This window comes from Perca fluviatilis, chromosome 15 (genome assembly GCF_010015445.1).
Source record: "Perca fluviatilis chromosome 15, GENO_Pfluv_1.0, whole genome shotgun sequence".
Classification (NCBI taxonomy): domain Eukaryota; kingdom Metazoa; phylum Chordata; class Actinopteri; order Perciformes; family Percidae; genus Perca; species Perca fluviatilis.
The window spans coordinates 16,077,940-16,099,021 of NC_053126.1; the positions used below are offsets into that span (position 1 = coordinate 16,077,940).

Here is a 21,082-nt window from a genome sequence, read left to right on the forward strand (position 1 = left end):
AAAAAACATTCATTAAGTAGTCCTAAAACTTTGTTTTATTGTATAATATTTCAGTGCAGATCAAACTGAGTATCCCCTCTTTAAACATTACAAACCTTGGTACTCTATCAAGTTGCTGATGCATATTTTGGTTTATACTCACCTCCTGAGAATTATCTTTTAAATGTTTAGTATGGCATCAGAGTATCCTGTTCTTCCAAACAGGATCTCACAAGCTATACCAGAAACCCTCGAGGCAACTAATCATCATCATGCTCTCCTCTTCAAACTCCTCTGATGTCCGTCTCTGTGCTCGTTGTATGTTTACGTGACTGACATTGGGTGATAATCTTCATGATACCAGTTAAATTACAGACTCAAATATCCTGTTTTGAAGGAAATAGAATTAGCAGTGAGAATTTGAGTAAGTACAGTCAATAACAAAATGCTAGCAATAATGGACTTTTTTTCACTTTTGAATTTTTCATCTTGCATTGGATCAATACTACAAAATTAAAGTGATGGCTGAGATCCCCTCTGGTTCAAAGGATGAGCAGTGAAGATAAATAGATGGAAGGACAACATCCATGGAGGGAGGGGGGGGGGGCATGCAGATATAAAATAGCTGCCAGACCTCTGGAGAGAGAACAAGCCGGACCAGGGAGAATGAGAATCTGTCAGAGAAGCAGGGGGAAAGAAAGGGAAGACAACGAGAGCAAATGATTGTGAACAATAGCGATTACTAAACGTGGCCAATCAGGCAGCTCTCATTTACTCTGCGCCATCCTAAATAATCCAGTGTTCATCCGGAGGCGTTTGATGGTAAGTTTGATTTATTATTCATAACCATTTCATGGTAATTTACTTCATAGATAACATACTTAGCACATTCTTCTGTGGCAGCAAATTGGTCTAAGGGAAGGTAGATCTAGGAATGCTGGATTCCTCCTTGATTTTATCTAATTCATCCACCTTCATTATGAATGAGAGCTGTGAGGAGTTAAAGAAAGATTCAGACATCCATTTAAAATGTGGATAATGAGAAGGAGCACTACCCCCAATTGGGCATTTCTTTATTATTCCTACATTGTTAAGAAACATTTTGTTCTGTTTAAAGAACACAGTAAAAGAAGTATAAAACAAGAGATTCGGAGTAACAGCCTTGATGTTTTATTAAAATTTGTATTTGCAAATATGACAAACAACAGCTCATACAGTATGGTACAGCTTACAGAAGACAAATAAGACGAGAAGGTCAGATAGTGAAATAACATTTCAGTCAAAGCATAAGTTATCCTGGTCACAAGGAATGTGAAAAATTAAAAATGTACAAGTTGAGCAGCCTTGATGTTTGAGAAAAGATACAGAATCTGTCACGGTAAATGATATCATGGTCGACAAGGCAACTTTCTTTTGCTATAACCCCTGAATTCCTTTTAATCATGCAGTTCCCCTGAAATCGCACGCTCCAGGGAAAACACTTCTCTCTGTACATAGCCTATTGATGAAGTAAGAGAGAGGTAACAGAGATAAATGCAAAAGCTAAATATAAATATAAATATATGAACACAACTGGACTGCTTGATCAGCTGTGATTTACTGGTGAAGACAAGGAGAAACTGTGGCGTTTATTAATTTTCCCTGAGGCTTCAAGTGGTCTTTTTTAGCCTTTGGAGGTCTTACAGTTTATGTGGAGGTTGCTAACAAAGTAGACAGGTTTCGAGATTCAAAAGATTCTGTTGGTCAGAAGATGGAAAAGAACCAGATCAATTTCAGCTGCAGTTTTGACTTCTTGTTTTCTTATATAAAGACATTTCTGCTCCTGGAACCCACTGGAGGGCTCTTCTAGGAATTCTATCCATGTATGCCTACTAAGAGAGTCTGTGCACATTATTGCTGTGCCTCTGTGAAAAGGCTGAGTCAGTGGAGAGTAAGAATCAATGAACCTGTTACAAATATCAAGCATAGTGGCTGATGCATGCAGTATCACAACAGGATGAACGTTGCTAATGCACATCCTCCTGGTTACAGTTTGAATGACAACAAATATTAAGTAGCAAAGCAAATACAAGACAGTTGTGCCATAAGTTGTTGTTTCTCTTTAGTTTTGGTTCAAAGCATCTTAAATGGCAACTAGTTCAAAAACAGGGGATTGATTCTAAGCTATTATGTAATCCACAATTTCAAAACCCAAACTCTCTCTTTCCAACACAGATAAACTGAGGCACACTGATTGCATTATAACAGCTCAGCAAAAACCAAAATACTAGTACCTGAAATGGAGTAATGAGTTAAGGAACTAGCTAAGTGAGGAGTTGTGGAGCAGGAGCAAAAGATAAATAAGCAAGGTAGGATTACGGCAGGTGAGAGATCTGAAGAGTGGAACGAAATGTGTTGAAACGAAGAACATTTTGTGAAATACACAATGTCTGGTGAGCCCGTTTACTGCAAACCGATCAAATAAAATCAGCAGAAATTACCTAAGTTCCCTACATCTCCACACCACAAATGGCAGTAAAGTTTGTTAAAGCTTTGACAATCCTCTTCTCATCCACTTGGCTAAGGTGCATATAGTATGTTTTGTATTCAAACCCGGCATGAGGCCTTTGTCATGATTGTGTCTCGGTACAAATCTTTCCATCTCTGTGACTGTAAACTGTAGTGAAGACAATAACACCTTGCACAATCCTTAAAATATCCTACAAATGTCAAGAATGTCATTTTTTGTTTTGTTTTAAGTGTGCATTCATGAGAAATGGCAGGGTTTCTCTTCAATATTGCCTCGGCAGTAATAGCTCTTCTACTTAAGGTCTAAATCCCAGGTTATTGGCAGACCACTTGTTGTAATCAGCTTTTGAGAGGCCCAGAGAAGCATTTATTATAGCATTCATTAGTATACAATTTTGCATTTAAGATATCTCCGTTGTCCTGCTGTCTGTGAATTACTTGAGACACCTTAAAGTATTTTAACTTTGCTTGTAAATCTCTGTAGATGACACTGAAGATGAGGACACCGCCCATACTCGTTACTTTGTTTTCTACCTCTTCTACGCCGTCCATCCTACACCAGAACCTGAAAATCAACTCTTCTGAACAGCTAAGTCCCTGGTTGAACAACAGCACCTGGCCACCGGTCAACTCTTCAGGTTTAGGGATGTCCTGCTTCACTATGACATTTGGCGCCATCTCCAACCTCACGGCTCTGGGCATCCTGGCTAAGTCCCGAGTCCGATTCCGCCGCAAATCCAAAGCACCATTTATGTTACTAACAGTGGCTTTGCTTTTGGCTGACCTCGCAGGTCATATGATCTTAGGCGCCTTTGCTTTGTATCTGCACATAGATCAGAGGTATAAAATACAGGCCGAGAAGCCCAACAAAGAATTCTGTCAAATTTTTGGGGCAAGTATGGTGTTTTTTGGCTTATGCCCTTTGCTGTTGGGTTGTGCCATGGCAGTGGAGCGCTGTGTGGCCATCACCCAGCCCTTTTTCCACGCTGCTATGATCACATTGGCTCATGTATGGCGAGTTGTGTTATTTCTGTCCTCTCTTGCACTTGTGCTGGCAGTTCTACCTTTATGTGCTGTGGGGAATTACACTATCCAGTCTCCTGGGACATGGTGTTTCTTGCCTATCCATGGTCCACAGTCTACAGCTGACACCAACCTGGCTGTGGCCTTCTCATGCCTGGGCCTCACTGCACTTGTTCTTTCCCTACTCTGCAACATCCTGAGTGGTCTGGCATTGCTGCAAGCCAGAATGAAGTCCCACAATTTAAATACAAAATCAGCAGCTCACTGCGCTCGTCGTACATCGTCCACGTCTTCCTCCTTGTTTTGTTCGTTGGATGTAGAGATGATGGCGCAACTGGCAGTGATCACTGTGGTTTCCTGTGTATGCTGGAGCCCCTTTCTTGTGAGTAGCAACTTGCTCTTTTTAGATTGCAGAATTTGTTTTAGAAGGTATTTTTTAAGAATATTGTAGATGATAAAGTAATACACCTCATGAGTGATTCTGTGTGTGTCCTTAAATATAGATCCATATTCTTGTGATGCAGTTCAATCAAAGAACATCAACCCATGAGAAAGATGGATTTATTCTTCTGGGCTTACGTATGGCCTCTTGGAATCAGATCTTGGACCCTTGGGTGTACATCTTACTGAGGAAGGCAGTGCTTTTCAGACTTTGTTGTGCTTTCTACACACAGAGACCCACAGTTACAGAAAATAGGTTCTGTGCAGACACACACAGGCAGGCCTGACCATGTTGCTCTTGGACTTTTTCCTCCTACTGAAATAAAGTATTTGTGTGTTGTGAAATTATTTTACTTTGCTGTGTTATTTTTTAACAGGGCTCAGTAAGGTCCATATTCAGCAAGCCAAGCATCTACACGGCAGCAGTGTGAACAAGGGCTGAAAACAGACTTTCCCAACATTTCCCAAAATGTAGTTAGTAGTCTGTGCCGGTGCCACTATCAATAGCAGCCACCTGCAAATCGGGTGGTTGGGCAATTGGGCGGGGTTATTATTGTCCAATCAAAATTGAGAAAAGCTTGACAAGCGCCGCATGTAGCAAATGGCTGAGCTGCTGGAGAAGCCTCACACCCGGGGTGGGCGGTGCTTTTTTGGCAATGACTCTATTCAATATGGAGTACAGAAAATAGCCTGATTCGCTCTGCATTTCAGTGCTCTCATAGAGTTTTCGATCACTCTTGCATTTCGGGCCCAAATAATGAACTCTACCCCGTAGATGTCAGCCTACAGGACTCGCTCACGTACGTTTGACATATTTCTAAATATCGTTTGAATGCAAGTCGTTTACTAGCCCTAACGTTATTTAACGTTAACAACAACCGCGCTAACGTAAACTGTAAAACTGTTTTAACACAAAAACTACTGGTTTCCTTTAAAAAACGATATATTGAATATCTCCTCGACGCTGTCGACATCCGGAGGAAGATTTCAATACTCGATAGTTTCCGCAAAAGTTGTGCTGAGCGGCGGGGTTATCGGGTGAAAGGTGACGTAGTTTCTGTCTATTGAATCGTAGGTGAGTTACGTGCTATGCATGGATGTAGATATTGCGTTTAGGTTGACGGTCATAACGTTACGTTATTTGACCTGTAGTGATGCCTGTTTATGTAACGTTACTGCTTAAATGTGAGCTGGTTGATGTGTGTTAGCTGTAACCCTGCTCCTGGCTTTTATATAACTGTTAGGGCTAGTTGTTTTAGCTATTCACGTCATCTTAAAACAAAGTTTGTAGCCTATTTATGTGTACCAGCCTGAACTAACGTACAGTAAGTTAATTAAACCTCCTGAGTAAAACCTAAGTGGGCATCAGCTTAAATGCCCATTCTATCCTAAAAGCCCATCTTTCTCCATTTCCTCCATGACAAGAATGCACAATGCGGTGAGTGTCTCAGCCTCTCTGGGGTCCATGGGACTATTGCGTCTCTTCGGGGTGTCCTGGTCCTGGAGTCTAGCAGCAGGCCTTGGAATTTATCTGGGCACGAGAAGCTGGAAATACTTCTACATTGCAGCACGCACCGCCAAGAGAGACATCATGTAAGATAAATATGCCCAAATATATCAAGCTTTTGGGTTTACATCCTTGCTTACCTAATGTCTCATTGTCTCCCTCCTTTGACCCTCACCAGTGGCCTGTATGTGCTGTTGAGAGTGAAGATGGCTTTATGGCGCTACATGCGCAATGGAAGTAACATTCCTTCCATATTCGCCCAGACAGTAAAACGGCACCCAAATAAACCAGCACTGATCTATGAGGCCACAGGGGAAACATGGACGTTCAGCCAGCTGGACGAGTTGTCTAATGCAGTGGCCCACTGGGCAAGAGGTCAGGGTTGGGTCTCAGGGGATGTGGTGGCCCTCTTCATGGAAAGCAGGCCGTTACAGGTGGCGCTTTGGCTGGGCTTGGCCAAAGTTGGGGTGGAAGCTGCACTCATCAACTTCAACCTCCGCCATGATTCCCTCCTGCACTGTATCGGGGTGTCAGGGTCACGGGCTATTGTGTTCGGAGCTGAGCTTGCTGATGGTAAGAATGTGTTAAACAAGGTAGGAAAAATCCCATTAAGAAAGTAGTTGTTAATTCTGTATACATGTAGGGGTGCCTTCTAAAATGCTATTTTACAGGATACTATCTTACCTCTTAATCAGCAAAGTATTTAAAAGTGAAATTATATCTGAAATCAGCAACACATTTCTTGTTTCAATAACATTTTGTGTGTAACATCACAAGGTGGTCAGCACTTCCTCCTGCGGTGTCACACTTTAATATTAATTTTGGTGTGGAACATAAACTGTGATAATGACTGTGTCTCCAGCATGTCATGTGGCCAGGGCATGCTGTTGGTGATCACATTGCCATCTATTTTTGAAGTTAGTTAACATTTGATTGTGTTGGTTCTCTGTTACAATACAATCCTGTCACTCCTTTGTCTCTGTGGCTTCTGTGTTTGACTTTACTATATTTACTTAACAATGTTTGTATTGTTTAAAAAGCACTCTATTTATTTCTCAGTTGTCAGTTTTCTCTGCTTTTGTCTTAAAGGAACACGCCGACTTATTGGGAATTTAGCTTATTCACCGTAACCCCCAGAGTAAGATAAGTCGATACATACCCTTCTCATCTTCGTGCGTGCTGTAACGCTGTCTGACGGCTCCAGCGGCATCAGCCCATCACAGAACAGGCAGGTGAGTGGTTCCAGTAATCCTACTGCTCGATAGTGATAATATCGCGAACATAGCCTGTTCCTATTTACATGTTGTGATTTGTAGAACGTTAGCAGAAGCGTATCGATGATTAACAGCCGTCCTTTTCTAACCGTAAACAAACCGGGAACTATATTCTGGAGGCGGAAGAATATAGTATTTGCGTGAGTGGATATGCTCGCAGCAAGCCTGTCTGAGAATATAGTTCCCGGTTTCTTTACGGATAGAAGATGGCTGTGTCTCATGTTACGTTGTTTTTGTACACGCTAGACTCTACAAATCACAACATGTAAACAGGAACATGTTGGCGTTATTTTGTCACTTTTGTCACAATTCGGAGCAGTAGGCTAGTTGGAACCAGTTACCTGCAGGATCTGTGCTGGGCTAAGCTAATGCTGGAGCCATCAGACAGCGTTACAGCACGCACGGAGATGAGAAGGGTATGTATCGACTTGTCTTACTCTGGGGGTTACGGTGAATAAGCTAAATTCCCAATAAGTCGGCGTGTTCCTTTTAATGTTGTCACCCAGTTCGGTGATGTTTTAATTTCTTTACTTTTGTAGGCATCATGGCTTACTTTAGAAATAAAATAAAAATCATTCAATGAAGTCTCATTGTTGCAGCATATAATTACATTAATTTCACTCAAAATATATAAAAAAAAATGTATTTACAGTATTTTCTAACCTGACTGGTGTCCTCTCTTCCTATTTCCCTCTTGTTTCTCTTACTCAATGTCAGCCATGCTGGAGATCAGTTCCTCCATCAGCCAGTCCATGGTACGGTTTAGTACAGGAGGAGACCTCAGTGCAGAACATCAGGCCCGACTGGGTGCTCAACCTCTGGACCCAATTTTAGCCTCTTCGCCTAGACATCCCCCTTCACCTTGTGTTCCCCCCAAAGGCATGAACGGTGGGTACCTTCTCTATCACTGAACTCAACTGTGACTCTGTAAGACTTGATCTGTAGGTTAATTAGTAGTTATCTATTTAAACTTATACTTTCCTTATACTGTGTTTTGATTATGGCCTGATGTTTTTTTATTAATTTATTCACTCTATTGTTTAGTTTCGGAACTGAAATTGATTCCCAGTAATTATGTGACTGAAGGGTGATGAGTTGAATACTTAGCACTGCCGACCTTTGAGAGCTATGAGTCATTTTGAATTCAAATAAATATATATTTCGGAAAAGGGACCAGGGAATAGCAAAGCTAGGACATGCTAATATAATAGTATAACTTTAACTTCATTAGCTAGCCACGTTTAACCAAATAACAAACACATCAGCTCAATATTAAATGAAACCGCCTCCTTGCTGCTGTAATCTTAGAGACAGTAACTCAGCCATTGTGGACACTGCAATAATAATCATATACAGTATTACTTGAGTACACATATGAACACAATATTAGTGTTGCGGCTAGCTGACTTTTATACTAATGTCGTATATTCTAAATGAACATCTTAGAACATATACATGTCAGTGTAATCTTAACACACCGAAATACATATCTATATATATTTCTATCAGTCTACTTACATGTTTATGAATGCATACGTGGATGGATGATTCACAGAACGCAGCTGGTACATTCCATAATATCCACATTGTATTGATATTAATGATGTTGATATTGATCGTAACATTAGAACCGGGCCATCAGCCGATTCTTGGTCCACTTAGATCGATCAAGGGGTCCGTGTATCAGTGTAGTCGTATCTGTGATAATACAACCGGATACAGATTCGTATCGGGGACTCTTTACACCCCTACAGTAGTAAATCTGTCTTTGATGAATGAATATAAAAGTCAGCTTGAAAGGTGTGAGCCCCAGATATACCCTAACAATAAAACTAGAGGTCTGTGTTGCCCAGGAAAACATGAGGTGGAATGAAAACAATGACTAAGTGTCACTCTTTGGGTTCACTGATGGCATTTCAACAGTGACTGAAATGCTGTGAAGACACCTGCATGGATCTTAAACTTGCAGTGTGCAATTGTAATGCTCTATTGCATTCTCTTCTGCAGACCGTCTGTTTTATATTTACACATCTGGCACCACAGGAATGCCCAAGGCTGCCATCGTGGTACACAGTCGGTACGTTACTCACAGAAAGGCATCCCTCTCCAAAATAGTTACAGTTAATGATAGATGTCTGACAATCTCTCCTGTGATCCCACAACAGTTACTACAGAATTGCTGCTTTTGGGTATTTTGCCTTTCGCATGAGCCCCATCGACATCATCTATGACTGCCTGCCCCTCTATCACTCAGCAGGTACTGTATATGATGGCAGGCTCCAGCTCTCGATGAATACAGTTTTCTCTTTTAGGTTTGCATAACCAAAGTGTCAGCTTTCTCTTCTTGCCAGGTAATATCATGGGAGTCGGTCAGTGTCTGATCCATGGCCTCACTGTGGTAGTGAAGAAGAAATTCTCTGCCAGCCGCTTCTGGGAAGACTGCATTAAGTACAACTGCACTGTAAGGGCTTATGCTTGGAAAATATTGAGAAGTGCCATATTTTATGAAATCAATAACTATAAAACATTAACTTTCAACGAGCCACAATAACAAGACTGCTCTCCCGTTGTAGGTGGTGCAGTATATCGGGGAAATCTGCCGCTACCTGCTGTCTCAGCCAGTACGCCCTTCAGAAAAAGAGCACAAAGTTCGGCTGGCAGTGGGGAATGGGTTACGCCCCAGTGTGTGGGAGGCCTTCACAGAGCGTTTTGGGGTGGCGCAGATTGGCGAGTTCTATGGAGCAACTGAGTGCAACTGCAGCATTGCCAACATGGATGGCAAGGTCAGCAATCACTGTGTTACTTGTCTGCGTCTATGCTGATCAAATGTGAATTGGAGCAAAGCTTATCAGATTTCTGTCCTGCCAGGTGGGAGCCTGTGGATTCAACAGTCGCATTCTCCCCAACGTGTACCCAATCCGTCTGGTGATGGTGGACGAGGACAGCATGGAGCTGGTTCGTGACAGCCGGGGGCTCTGTGTGCCTTGCCGCCCTGGTAACTAATACTAATGTTACAATAAGGATGTTTTTCTAGATGTGTGTAATTGATTTACTGTGTTGATCTTCTGAAAGAACCCCATGAGACTCATCCATGTCTTGCAGGAGAGCCAGGGCTTCTGGTGGGCCGTATCAACCAACAGGACCCTTTACGGCGTTTCGATGGCTACGCTAACCAGGATGCTACAAGGAAGAAAATAGCTAACAATGTGTTCAAGAAAAATGATTCTGCGTATTTATCAGGTTACCAATCCTTCTCAAAATAAATATACGTTGCTGTTATAATGCGTCATAACACTCAACACAGCTTGCAGTGCTCATTTAAAAAATGTGCAATGAGTCTTTTTAAACGTTCAAGATAAAACACAAAATATACAAAATATAGGTAATCTCGGATTGCTAAAGTATCGTTGTCACCGCTCAGTAGGGGTAATGTGTTATGATTGTTTAGCCATACTTTGACCAGACGTGGAGTTTTTGACCCAAGGTCTTGCTATCTATATGTCTACCCAAGGTGACGTGCTGGTGATGGATGAAATGGGCTACATGTACTTCCGTGACCGCGGCGGAGACACGTTCCGCTGGCGAGGAGAAAATGTCTCCACCACCGAGGTGGAGGGCGTACTCAGCAGTCTTCTGGGTCAGACTGATGTGGCTGTGTATGGCGTGGCAGTGCCAGGTGATGGTTAACTTTGTATGCTCTTCAGCATCTCATTTCTCTTTTAATGCATATTGCTTTTGCCTGTACTCACTACTTGACAAGCATTTATCTCAATGTGTGTCATACTAGGTGTGGAAGGTAAGGCAGGCATGGCTGCCATTGCAGACACTACAGGGAGTTTTGACTGCAAAGGTTTCTTGCAGAAAGTCCAGCACGCTCTTCCCTCTTATGCTCGCCCCGTGTTTCTGCGAATCTCCCCACATGTGGACACCACAGGTACATTATCCTAATATCCCTCCTGAGCTCATAAAAATGTTAACCATCACTGATGATTTCATATCCACAAATCCTAATGAATTTTACGTGTCTCCGCTTCCTGCATAGGTACATTTAAAATCCAGAAAACCAGGCTGCAGAGTGAGGGATATGACCCACGTCTCACCACTGACCAGATATACTTTTTGAACACTAGAGCTGCGTCGTATGAGGCTGTAGACGAGGAGCTATACAATGCCATAGCGGAGGGAAGAATGTCTCTATGACATGGAGGCCATAGCAGGGCAGTCATTGTGCCTCAGTTAAAGAGATGCTGTAGAGAGAGGATAACATATGCTGGTGTCGGGATCAGTCAGTCTTGGTGCACCACATGCCAGGATTTTAACCTTTCAGGGAACAGTTGAGAGGACTACTTAAATAGACAGAGTATTGTTACATATGATGTTTTAACACTGTATGAGTAACGCACCAGGACATAATGTGAGGGCATTTTTTTTTACCCTTTTAATAACTTGTTTTTAATTATTAAATGAACACCTCAAAAAGCCTTTGAGCATCACCGCACACAGAGTGGGAATCTCCCACAACCCATTTGAAATGGAATACATGTTACAATAATGTGGTCAGGATCAAGTCAAATTTTGTTACAGGGTAGATTCCAATTAATGAAATATGCTGCAAGAATATATTTTAGGTTTAAGCAATACTTGAGTGTGAAGCTATGAAGTTACTGGCGTGTGTTATGAGCCTGAAAGAACACACTTCAACATGATTACTAAAAACACTAACCATAGTTTTATTTTTTTTATTTTTTTTAATGCAATGGAAAACTAATCTCACTTGTCATATTTGAGCCTCTGAACAACACTTGCACAGGTTTGCAATTACACAAAAAGTTGGTAACTGTATGTGCCTTATATGAAACATCAGATAGTGTTTCAATTTGTAGTGCTTTTCTTGGAAAGGAGCTCAAAATATTGTGAATATCACAGTAGTGATTTTGTGTCATGCAAAGCTGAGTCACACAGGTGACTCATTTTATGTAACACATCTTATCAGTGTAATATATGGGTATTAAGGCTATTTACAATTTCCAATCTTCCAGAGTACAGTTTCTGTTGTAACTCAAATTAAATATTTTAAAAGCTATCTGTTTGTTTCATGTCATTCATTAAGAAAATAACCTTCACAAGCATCATAGGATGATTTTTATACAAACAATGGTTGGCAATATGTCTCACTCCAATGTGAATTAGTTGTCTGTTGACAAGAGTATCCTTGTGGGTAGGATTTTCAGTGGATGCTCTTTGCAGGCAGAGCAAAAGTAGGGAAAGGCTCTGGGTGTGATTATATCTTTGAAGGTGTAGAGAGGTGTTCTCTCTCCAGGGTTATAAAATGTCACCTTGCATCTGTCCATGTCTAAAACTATTCTTATCACTTCTGGCTTCTTAGTCATGTTCAGCGGCTCCCATGGTGCAGTGCAGGCCTTGTGCTCTCCGTTGCGAAACCTTATAGTCCAGAATCCCTCTGCTGGTGTCAGCACATGTTTACCCTTCCTGTTGATGGACTCGCTGGCTACTCCCACCACCCAGTAGGTGTTGTCCTTTACCTCCACATCCCAGCTGTGGCGTCCAGAGGTATAGCTCTCAGCAGCCAGCATCTCAGCGCTGATGTCAAAGCGTTCTGGGTTGTCTGGCAGCTTGAAAATCTGGGTGGAGTTCTGCACAACTGTGAGATCCTCTGAGAGGATGAAGCAGTTAGCTGCGGTGTTTGGATCCAGTATCACAGGATCTTGAGAGAAAAAAAATACGAGAAGTTACTAAAGTGGGCAGTAAAGGAACTGGTCAATAAAACATGACTAGTTATTGTTTGAGGAACTCACTATATTTAACTATACTCTTCATCTTCTCCCACACTTTATATTTCAGAGAGCCCAAGTGCTTGGCCACATCAATCAGAGCACCAGCAATCATTTGTGGTTCAAGAGAAGGTTGCCAAGTTCTGAAAAGATAGAGCAGTTAGTTATTGAGAGCTATATTTTCCTTAGAAAATGTGCTTAGATGGATCCTGGATGTGGCATTACCACTTACCTCCTTATTGTTTCCTTGTAATTCTGAAAACAAAATTGAAAAGAACAACTTAAGACCATTTCTGGTTAAGATTTGTTTTTCAAATTGTCTGACAGTGTCATCTACCTTAAGAAATGGGATATCTTGAGATTTCATCTCCTGTTCCACTAATCTGATGGTGTTGGAGAGAGATGTAATTTCACTGCTCATCTCCTCAAACCTCTGGTTAACCATTAGATTCTTCTGATCCTTCTCAGCATTTAAAGCTGAAAGTCTGGCAGCCTCCTGCTCCTTCAGGAAATTATGAAGGGCTTCAAATTCCTCTTTGATCTGTGTTTCGGTATGTTCAGCCTGTTTCTGGAAAGAAACGTGATTGATAGGTAATCATTGCCTCCACACCTTGGCTCTAGTACGTTCAAAGTAACATGATGTACTGATGGAACTGACAGTACCTTGACATGTTCTGCCATTTCCTCACAGGCCATTTTTGCGCTTCTTGTAGACCTGCAACTTCTCTTTCAAAGGCAACAGCGCACTCTTCAGTTCCTCCTAAAAAAAGTCAGTGACAGGGCATCAACATTTATAAACAAGGTCAGTCTGGCAGATGGCCCAGCTGTCACACAATGTGGGGGCTTTCAGCTGCCACATACTCTTCCATGGCAGCATTCCCTGTAAGCTCCACAATACAGCAGCATCAAATTAAAGGGGCAAATGCATGGAAAATTATCTAATGTCCTGGTAACATGAGCAGAATTGAGCTCATGCAACTTTGAATCAAGACGGAGACACAATATGGCAAACAAACGATTCATTTCACATTAGTACTCAAGGTTTTTCTGTTCTCGTGAGAAGGCCGAAGAGGGCAGGAGTAGAATGAAACGTCGCAGAAACCTTTTGGGAATCGAGTTTCAGTCCTCTCTGGACCCCCATGGAAACAGCACACCAAAAATATAAATCTATTATTAGAATGTGAATGTAATCTGCCAAACACCTTCACAAACATATCATGCTTAGAGAAGCACAGAGGGAGTAATAAAATAAAATAGGTGAAAAACACATATATATTATAATGTATTTTCAAAACGTTGCCAGCTGTACATTAAAACAATGTCCAGGTACAAAGTGCCACTTCATCTATTTACTGAATGATGGATAGCCTTTGAGATTTCATTTGTACATTTAAAAAAATAACCAGTCATGCTGATCAATTATGATTGACAAATTAATTGAATTATCTTCCCATTTTAATTTTGAAGGCTCGCCCAAATGTTGTGGGTATGGTTATATCGTTGACCTTAGATACTAGTCTATACAGACATACATCAAATTCAGCATCCAAACAATGTGACAGATATTTCGAAATATGTGTCATCCTCATTCATTACAGCTGTAATCATCAAAGGTTTTTGGTAAATTAGTTGATGCTGTAGATATGCAGCTCAAACAATGAAAATATGCTATCACTTTGAAATGCTGGGATGACCAACCCTGTAAATTTAACTCACCTTACAGTCATGAGCACCTTCCCCAATGGGATAGAGCCTGTGCCCAGTGTGTGCAGCTGCTTTCCCACATATACCACAGATTGGCTCCAAGTCCTCCAAACAGAACAATGTGAGCTTTTCTCCATGCTCCTTACAAGCCTCTGGGTCATTCTTGCTTCTGTCCTGCTTGAAGGATTCACAGGACTTCTCCAGCACAGAGCTCACCACGATTTGATCCATGGAGGCACAGCGCCAGCACAGAGGACAGTAGTGTGAATCCTCGCTGCCTTGTGTCTCCCAGCTGTCTTTTAGACAGGCTTTACAGAATCTGTGTCTGCAATTGAGCACCACTGGCTGACTGAGAATATGTCCACAAATTGGACAGGAAAGGTCATCCTCTAGATGAGCACGTCTGGTGGCCATTCTTCGTCACAGGGCTTTGATGAGAAGGCAGGATTCGAGGCCCCTCCCATTTCTCTGGAAGGCTACCTCATCTTGACCTCAGAAATAAGTGTTGATACCTCAGCTCCCAAAGGCATATCCCGTGTTATGCTCTGTTGTGCTGAGCATGCACATCGCGTGTTCTCAAATAAACACCACACCAAAAAAAAAAATTGGTGAATTGGCTCAACATTTAAGACACTGTATCTGTACAGCACAGAGCAAAAATTAGCCTGACTAATCCAATGATGACAGAAGAGAGTATGGTATGTTATGAGTCTGTTCACAGTGTAATAAAAGAGTTCACAGAGAAACAATGTCCAAAAAAAGACTCAGGGTGAGGATATAAATAGACAGAAGTAATCTATTTGGACTGAAGTTATGTAGGTAAAGAAATGTCCTCCTGCTGACCATTGGGATATTTTCACATTCAAGTTTAGCTTTGGGCAAAAGGTTGTTAAGAATTGACACGTGGTTATTTTCAAATCCCACTTCTGGAATAAAACGGTGCTTAAGGGCAAATAGAGGGTATTTATTTCAAAGCACAGTGTGTACACAGTAGCATGGTCGTCTTAAAGGTTAATTTGTTAATTTCAAGAGAATTTAACAGTAAGCTGACCCTGTTTGTACTCTAACCCAGTATTTTGTTGTGGGTGTTAGTTTACTAGAATAAATGCGGTGCCAGAAATAGGGCAAGAGTGTGTAGATAGAGAGAGAAAGGTAACACAATCCTGCCATTAGAAAACACTGTGTAGACCAGTGCTGCTTCAACGCTTACATCTGACACATGCTGTTAGGGTTCACAGTCATCTTTAAACCATGCAGGTGGAACATTTGTGTTGTTGTGCACTGTATCTTTAGCAAGCATACATTAGCTACACGATCCCGTATATTGGCATTACTTTAGATATTATTATGCCAAGTTTTACAATAATAAAGTATAGACAGGTATCAGGTCAGGTATAATCGTATTTGTATGTTTACAATCCCATAGAAGCCTTCTAACATATCACAGCCAGACATAGCTATGTCATCATTTCATAAATTACAGATAAAGAGTTCAATAAGAGTCATTTGGTCTACAATACATTGTGAGTAGGAAAACTTTATTTTTACTCAACCACCCAGAGCAATCTCTGACCAAATAAGTCTTGTGAAGATGCCAAAGTGAAAATTGGATTCCTTCAGCAGTTCAGAGCCATTAATAGTGTAACAGTGAACAGCCAAAAGAGTCAACAATCCCCCCCCCCACACACACACACACACACACACACACTACGGCCATGCCAGGTTAGTAGTGGCTCTGCATGCAGCCACTCGGCAGATGACAGATATTTCTTTTAACGTGCATTTCTTTTATCTGAAGTCAGCTTTATGTGTTTTAAATATTTCCAAACAACAATTTACATAATGTCCTTTAAAGTTAGGGTTGAAAAGCTGTTCTGGTTAAAGTAGGTACATTAATAGCTGTTTTTGTTTTTAATCTTTGAGCTGTTTTAATCTTCAGAATAGTCATTTGTTGAGCACAAACTGAAAATAGTTTCTAAGTGGTAAAGATTAAGTTACTTAGGAAAACACTGATGGATTGCTTTGCTGTGTGGGTTTCTGTGTGCATCTCACACAGAGGCAAACAGAAATAAAGAAGAGGCTGACAGACATTATACTACAGTGCACAGCCCACGGGGCCCATGGGAAGTAGCAGGGAGTCCTTAGTTGTGAAACTGAAGTTTTCTATGTCATGTTTTTCATTGCAAGACTGTACAGGTTATCTAGGTCTAATTTTCAATTTCCAACATGTTGTGTCTTCATAATGGCTGGGAATAATACAGATCATCCTTCAAGTTGAAGTAGTTTACACGTAGTGAAAATCTATTAGCAAATTTATGCTCAACACTTTTTAATAGAAAGAATAGAATGATTTTTTTTATTCAGCTTACCTTATGATCCCTGAATGCCTCCTTTATTGGATACACTCTGTGATTCACGTGCAGGCCTGATCTGTTGCACGTAGAGCAGACAGGCTCCAGATCAGCTACACAGACAAGAAGCAGTCGCTCCCCATGTGCTTCACATGATTTATGTGGAAATCCAGGTCTCTCTTTAAAGCACAGAGGACACTCTCTAATACCATGTTGTATCCAGAACTGTTCTAAACAACTGGTACAAAAGCTACGATCACAATCGATGCAGCAGAGGACCACTGAAGCCAGGAAGATTTCCCCACACACAGCGCAGCAGGAATCGTCCACAGCCTGACATGACATGTCAACCTCCATCTGTGAAATTCAATGCAGCACTGATTGGTTTCTACCAGGCAGTAAAGCCTTTATTCCCTCTGCATGTACCATGGGTGTTCAACTACATATAGTCATGCAGCAGGAGAGAGAGAGAGGAGAGACCCAGCTCCTCTAGTTTCACCACAAATAAACACGCACATTAAAGGCAGGTTTTCAGCTCAGTATCAAAACATGCTGCTAAAAGAATTAGCTCTATGGCACTTTTCCATTGAAATCAATGCAGGTCATCTTGTAATGCAGTATTTATTTATGTTAAAGTTGAGTTTAAATTTGTTTTATGCCTCCATGTAGTTAAATAAGGAAAGTGGTTTTTGGTTACTGTCACTGGATCATTTGGGTCAAGTAAAAACAAGTCTAAGATACAATTCCTTTTAATGTACATATATTTGTGTAAATTTCAGTACAGTCAAAACTGTGTATGGTCTATTTTAAAGGTTAAATAAGCATTTAAACAGATAAAGGAAACCCTCTTAAAAGCTATTTGCTGTGCTTCCATAGAGTTCTGTCTGTATTACATAATCATAAATCACAATACAAACCTAGACAAAGTGAACACAATGCATTTACACATTTTAAAGAAGTAAAATGATTTAATAGTGTACATTAGGAGCTTGACCTATTTAAGCCCAATTATAATAATAATCGACTGGAGCATTTTCAAAAGGCTGCAGGTTATGCAGCATGTACTGCAACACAGGCAGGAACAGGGTCATTAGTAGTATGTGTCTGCTGCTTTCTTCTCCCCTCAGACACACTTTTAACTAGTACTTCTAATGACATAAATTTTGGTTAATACACAGATATAGAAAAAAAGTTTAATCACGTGGTCCACTTTATTGATTTTCACACAGCAATTACAAAAGTGTGAATCTTTTTCAAGAATGCAAGACAAACGAGTACTGTACAAGAAGAAATACACATTAGCTGAAGAATATATAAGAACGAAATGGAATTAAAAGCTGGAGGTGTGGACCTACCCAGAATTAGTGCCAGTTTTCAGTCATCGATGGCTTCCAAAGTTTAAAATCTCAGTTGAGCTGGGTCAATACTCTACACTTGAGATTTTCTTTTTTTTTTCTGGCTGATAAGAGATTAAGGCAACCCTGAATGCATGCTCTATTCATACTGCTCAACAGGATACACCATGAAAATACTGTGGTTCACATGGACATTAAATGACAGAGGTGTGCTATTAAACACTATAATCCATGTCAGATTCACTCAAAACACTGTGAACATTTCAATTAGCATCGAAGCCACCGCTCAAATTATGATGTATGAGATTGTATGTTCATTCTTCAAATCTTCACAGAAAGTAGTCACTATTCATTTGCATGTGTGAAGTGTATTCAATTTTTTTCTGTTAAAAATTGTTTGTTTTTTTACTGTTACATAACATTCTCAATTTACAAACAACTCATTGTTTCTTCACAATCCGGTGCTCTGATAAGATAAGAGTTTTTAAATCATAATTAATACTTTTTGGCTTCAACATCATAATCTTTTACAGAACATATTGCTCTTGTCCTTAACATTTTTTTTCCCTCCTCGCTGTCCATTAAGTGCCAGAGGTCACTATGACACAGTAACTTCACATCAGCTTCCTGTCAGGGTGATCAGAGGCACGTCCAGAGCGTTGGTGTCGGACCTCTAGGTGTTTGCTCTGAACACGGTCAAAATGCTGGAGCAGCTCATTGTAATCCATCTGAGTGTGAGAGGCACGTTTGGAGACCACTTGGTGTTTGGAGTCCATATACTTGGACTCATCCACAGTCCTCATGAGCTCAGGGTTGGGGACACAACGCAAGCGGTGGGAGAGCAGCTGGAAGGCCTGGCTCTGTGGCAGCAGCATCAGCAGGCCGTACAGGGCCTTTATCAGGTAAGGGTTGTTCTCCACATCGAGGAGCTGCAGGCGCAGGTAGGTGAAAATGGGGCTTTCAATGAGTTGTACCAACTTGTCGACCTCCATCAGGAAGTCTACGGTCACCTCAAGATCTCCAAACTTCTGGATGAGGTCATAGGCGTGTTTGTAGTTCTGCGTGAGGAAACAGAGCGACACGGTGGCCACGGGGTTGTGGCACCAGGAACGATACAGGCAGCAAAACAAGGCGCAGCTCTCCTGAGAGCGGAGGTCTTTCAGCTGGTTGCGTAACTGGAAAAGCTCCGCCGAGGTGAGCAGGATGGTGTTGAGCGTCTGAACCATGGTGGATGCAAATTTGAGGTCCTCCTCCTTCAGCAAGATGTCCGCCATGGAGTGGAAGATGTTCTCCGCATGAAGCAACAGACAGAGCTGCCGGATGATGAAAGCGCCTCGGTTCTCCAGAAGCTTCCTCTCCAGACTGAAGCGTTTCAGCAGGTTGATCATGAACTTGTAAAAATAGGAGTTCATACTGGGAGTGGAGGGGGACGAGTCCACCGCTCTGGAGTCCGTGCTGGGCTGCTGTCCTGGCTTGGCACCCTCTGGGACCTTGAGCTCCAGTTTGTGGTCAGTGCTGTCGCAGGAGCCGACTTGGTCCGTTTGGCCAGCAGGAGATGAAGCTATCTCAGCTAACACCTCCAGATCTTTCAGTATCACCTCATCAGACTCGTCGGACAGTGTTTTCAACAGCATGGGAAACAGGCTGTCCGTGTGGCAAAACATTTTGCGTGGTGTCTTGATGTAGAGATGGTAGAGCCATTTGAGCACAGCTATGCGGGTCATCATGCCAGTGGCCGAGTCGTGGAGGTGTCGGTCCAACACCTGAACAATACCGTCCAGGTCCAGAATGACCTGAGGCCTGTCAGCACTCGCCGGAGTGAAGAAGCTGATATTACTGAAACCAACAGATTCCTGCGACGCATTCAGCATATCATTGCTGTCTGCCTCCGTCTTCGGCTGGCCGTCTTCCACGGAACCTGCATTTCCACTTTTCTCCTCTTCCTCGTCATCCTCAGGAGTCACCAGCTTCATCAGACTGTGATTACAGGCACTGGCTGCTTCTTTGGTATTCTTCTTTCTGTCATCGTAGGAAAGGCAAGGCAGCACCGCAGTTAGGATGCCAGAGGAGTAGGGGAGAACCACTCTGCCTGCAAGCTGGATAAACTCTCTCATCCAGGTCATAGCCGTAAGCTGGATAAGGTCGTTTGTGAGTTTTGTTTCATCCGCAACCTGGCAGTGGATGACCAGGATGTTGGCCATCTCAGCAAATTTCACACTGGAGGGCGTCTTCTTGATCTCCTTCAAAAACTCGCCAAGCACCACCTCACACGTTCTACGGATCTCCTTGCTGTTGTCTCCTAGGATCTGGAAGAGCCCATCCAGGATCTCAGGGAGGTACTCTAACAGGTTGATGTTTGGCACAGACTCCAGAACATGGATCCAGGAAATAATAAACTGCCGAGCATATTGATTATTGGAGTAGATTCTCTCTCTGAGAAGGGGGACAAACGCCACTAAGTCAAACTTGTTACTTTCTGTCACAATGTCTTTCAGCAGTCTGTCCAGGAGTTCCGATCCACTTTTCACATTGGGGTCTGGGTCTGCTGCAAGCTTGCTGAGACCATCAAAGAGCAGGTTGAAGTGGGGCAGCACAGCTCCCCTGGCCACCTTGACTATATTATAGAGGGCCTCGCAGGCATAGTAGCGCAAACGGCTGTCTGAGTCATTAAAACACGTGAGTACCGGCTCAATAAGCTCCTTCAGATACAGACCCGAGTCCTTGCCGAGGGCGATGGAGCAAGCTGCCAGTCCAATGAGACCCCCCTTCCGGCTGTGGGGGTGCTGGGAAAGCGCAAACTCCGAGGCCAGGATCTGGATAACATGTCTGATTTGAGTAGAGCTGTTCTGAGCCACAAACTCCCGCACCAGTTTCTCAATTTCTAGTGCCGCGACTTTCCTCTTCTCGTACAGTTTGTCATTCAAAGCCCTGACAATGTTGGGCGTCAGAGGCGAAAAGTCCTTCTCCGTGTTCATGTTCGTAGCTGCGGTTGTACCGGATCACGTCGACTGAAATGTACGTTGATACGAGAGGAAGCACTCTGCATTTAAGATCATTTATGAGAGAAAACGGAGAAAACACATCGATTTCCCTCGCGAACCAGGAAGCCTTGTAATCCAACGCAGCTGACCGGTTACATCCGCCGGAA

General features: G+C 42.1%; 4 protein-coding genes across 7 annotated transcripts; 2 read left to right on the forward strand and 2 right to left on the reverse strand.

Moving 5' to 3' along the window:
* The first annotated feature begins 636 nt into the window (after positions 1-636).
* ptger1c (prostaglandin E receptor 1c (subtype EP1)) lies at positions 637-4,701 on the forward strand. The gene is made up of 3 exons (XM_039824900.1): positions 637-801; positions 2,972-3,892; positions 4,014-4,701. Exons 1-3 carry the CDS (start codon positions 799-801, stop codon positions 4,236-4,238), a joined length of 1,149 nt encoding a protein of 382 aa, XP_039680834.1. The 5' UTR covers positions 637-798; the 3' UTR covers positions 4,239-4,701.
* slc27a1a (solute carrier family 27 member 1a) lies at positions 4,615-11,815 on the forward strand. 4 transcript variants are annotated; one of them, XM_039824876.1, is made up of 13 exons: positions 4,615-4,751; positions 5,377-5,544; positions 5,637-6,031; positions 7,450-7,620; positions 8,740-8,809; positions 8,898-8,989; positions 9,084-9,193; positions 9,306-9,515; positions 9,601-9,727; positions 9,835-9,972; positions 10,244-10,408; positions 10,520-10,666; positions 10,775-11,815. In XM_039824876.1, the coding sequence occupies exons 2-13, from the start codon at positions 5,378-5,380 to the stop codon at positions 10,930-10,932; spliced, it is 1,950 nt and encodes a 649-aa protein (XP_039680810.1). In that variant the 5' UTR covers positions 4,615-4,751; position 5,377; the 3' UTR covers positions 10,933-11,815. The 4 variants fall into 4 exon arrangements, with proteins under 4 accessions (XP_039680810.1, XP_039680812.1, XP_039680811.1 ...); XM_039824878.1 differs by having other exon boundaries at positions 4,630-4,996; XM_039824877.1 differs by lacking the exon at positions 4,615-4,751 and adding an exon at positions 4,836-5,026.
* Positions 11,475-14,786, reverse strand: trim35-13 (tripartite motif containing 35-13). Its single transcript, XM_039824886.1, is given in 7 exon segments — positions 11,475-12,457; positions 12,549-12,667; positions 12,757-12,779; positions 12,862-13,092; positions 13,188-13,226; positions 13,228-13,284; positions 14,241-14,786. Coding segments are annotated over 7 exon segments (1,410 nt in total). The 5' UTR covers positions 14,643-14,786; the 3' UTR covers positions 11,475-11,918.
* Positions 14,787-17,771: 2,985 nt separating this feature from the next.
* Positions 17,772-21,050, reverse strand: vac14 (vac14 homolog (S. cerevisiae)). The gene has a single exon (XM_039824872.1). The coding sequence runs from the start codon at positions 20,907-20,909 to the stop codon at positions 18,549-18,551; it is 2,361 nt and encodes a 786-aa protein (XP_039680806.1). The 5' UTR covers positions 20,910-21,050; the 3' UTR covers positions 17,772-18,548.
* Positions 21,051-21,082: the final 32 nt, after the last annotated feature.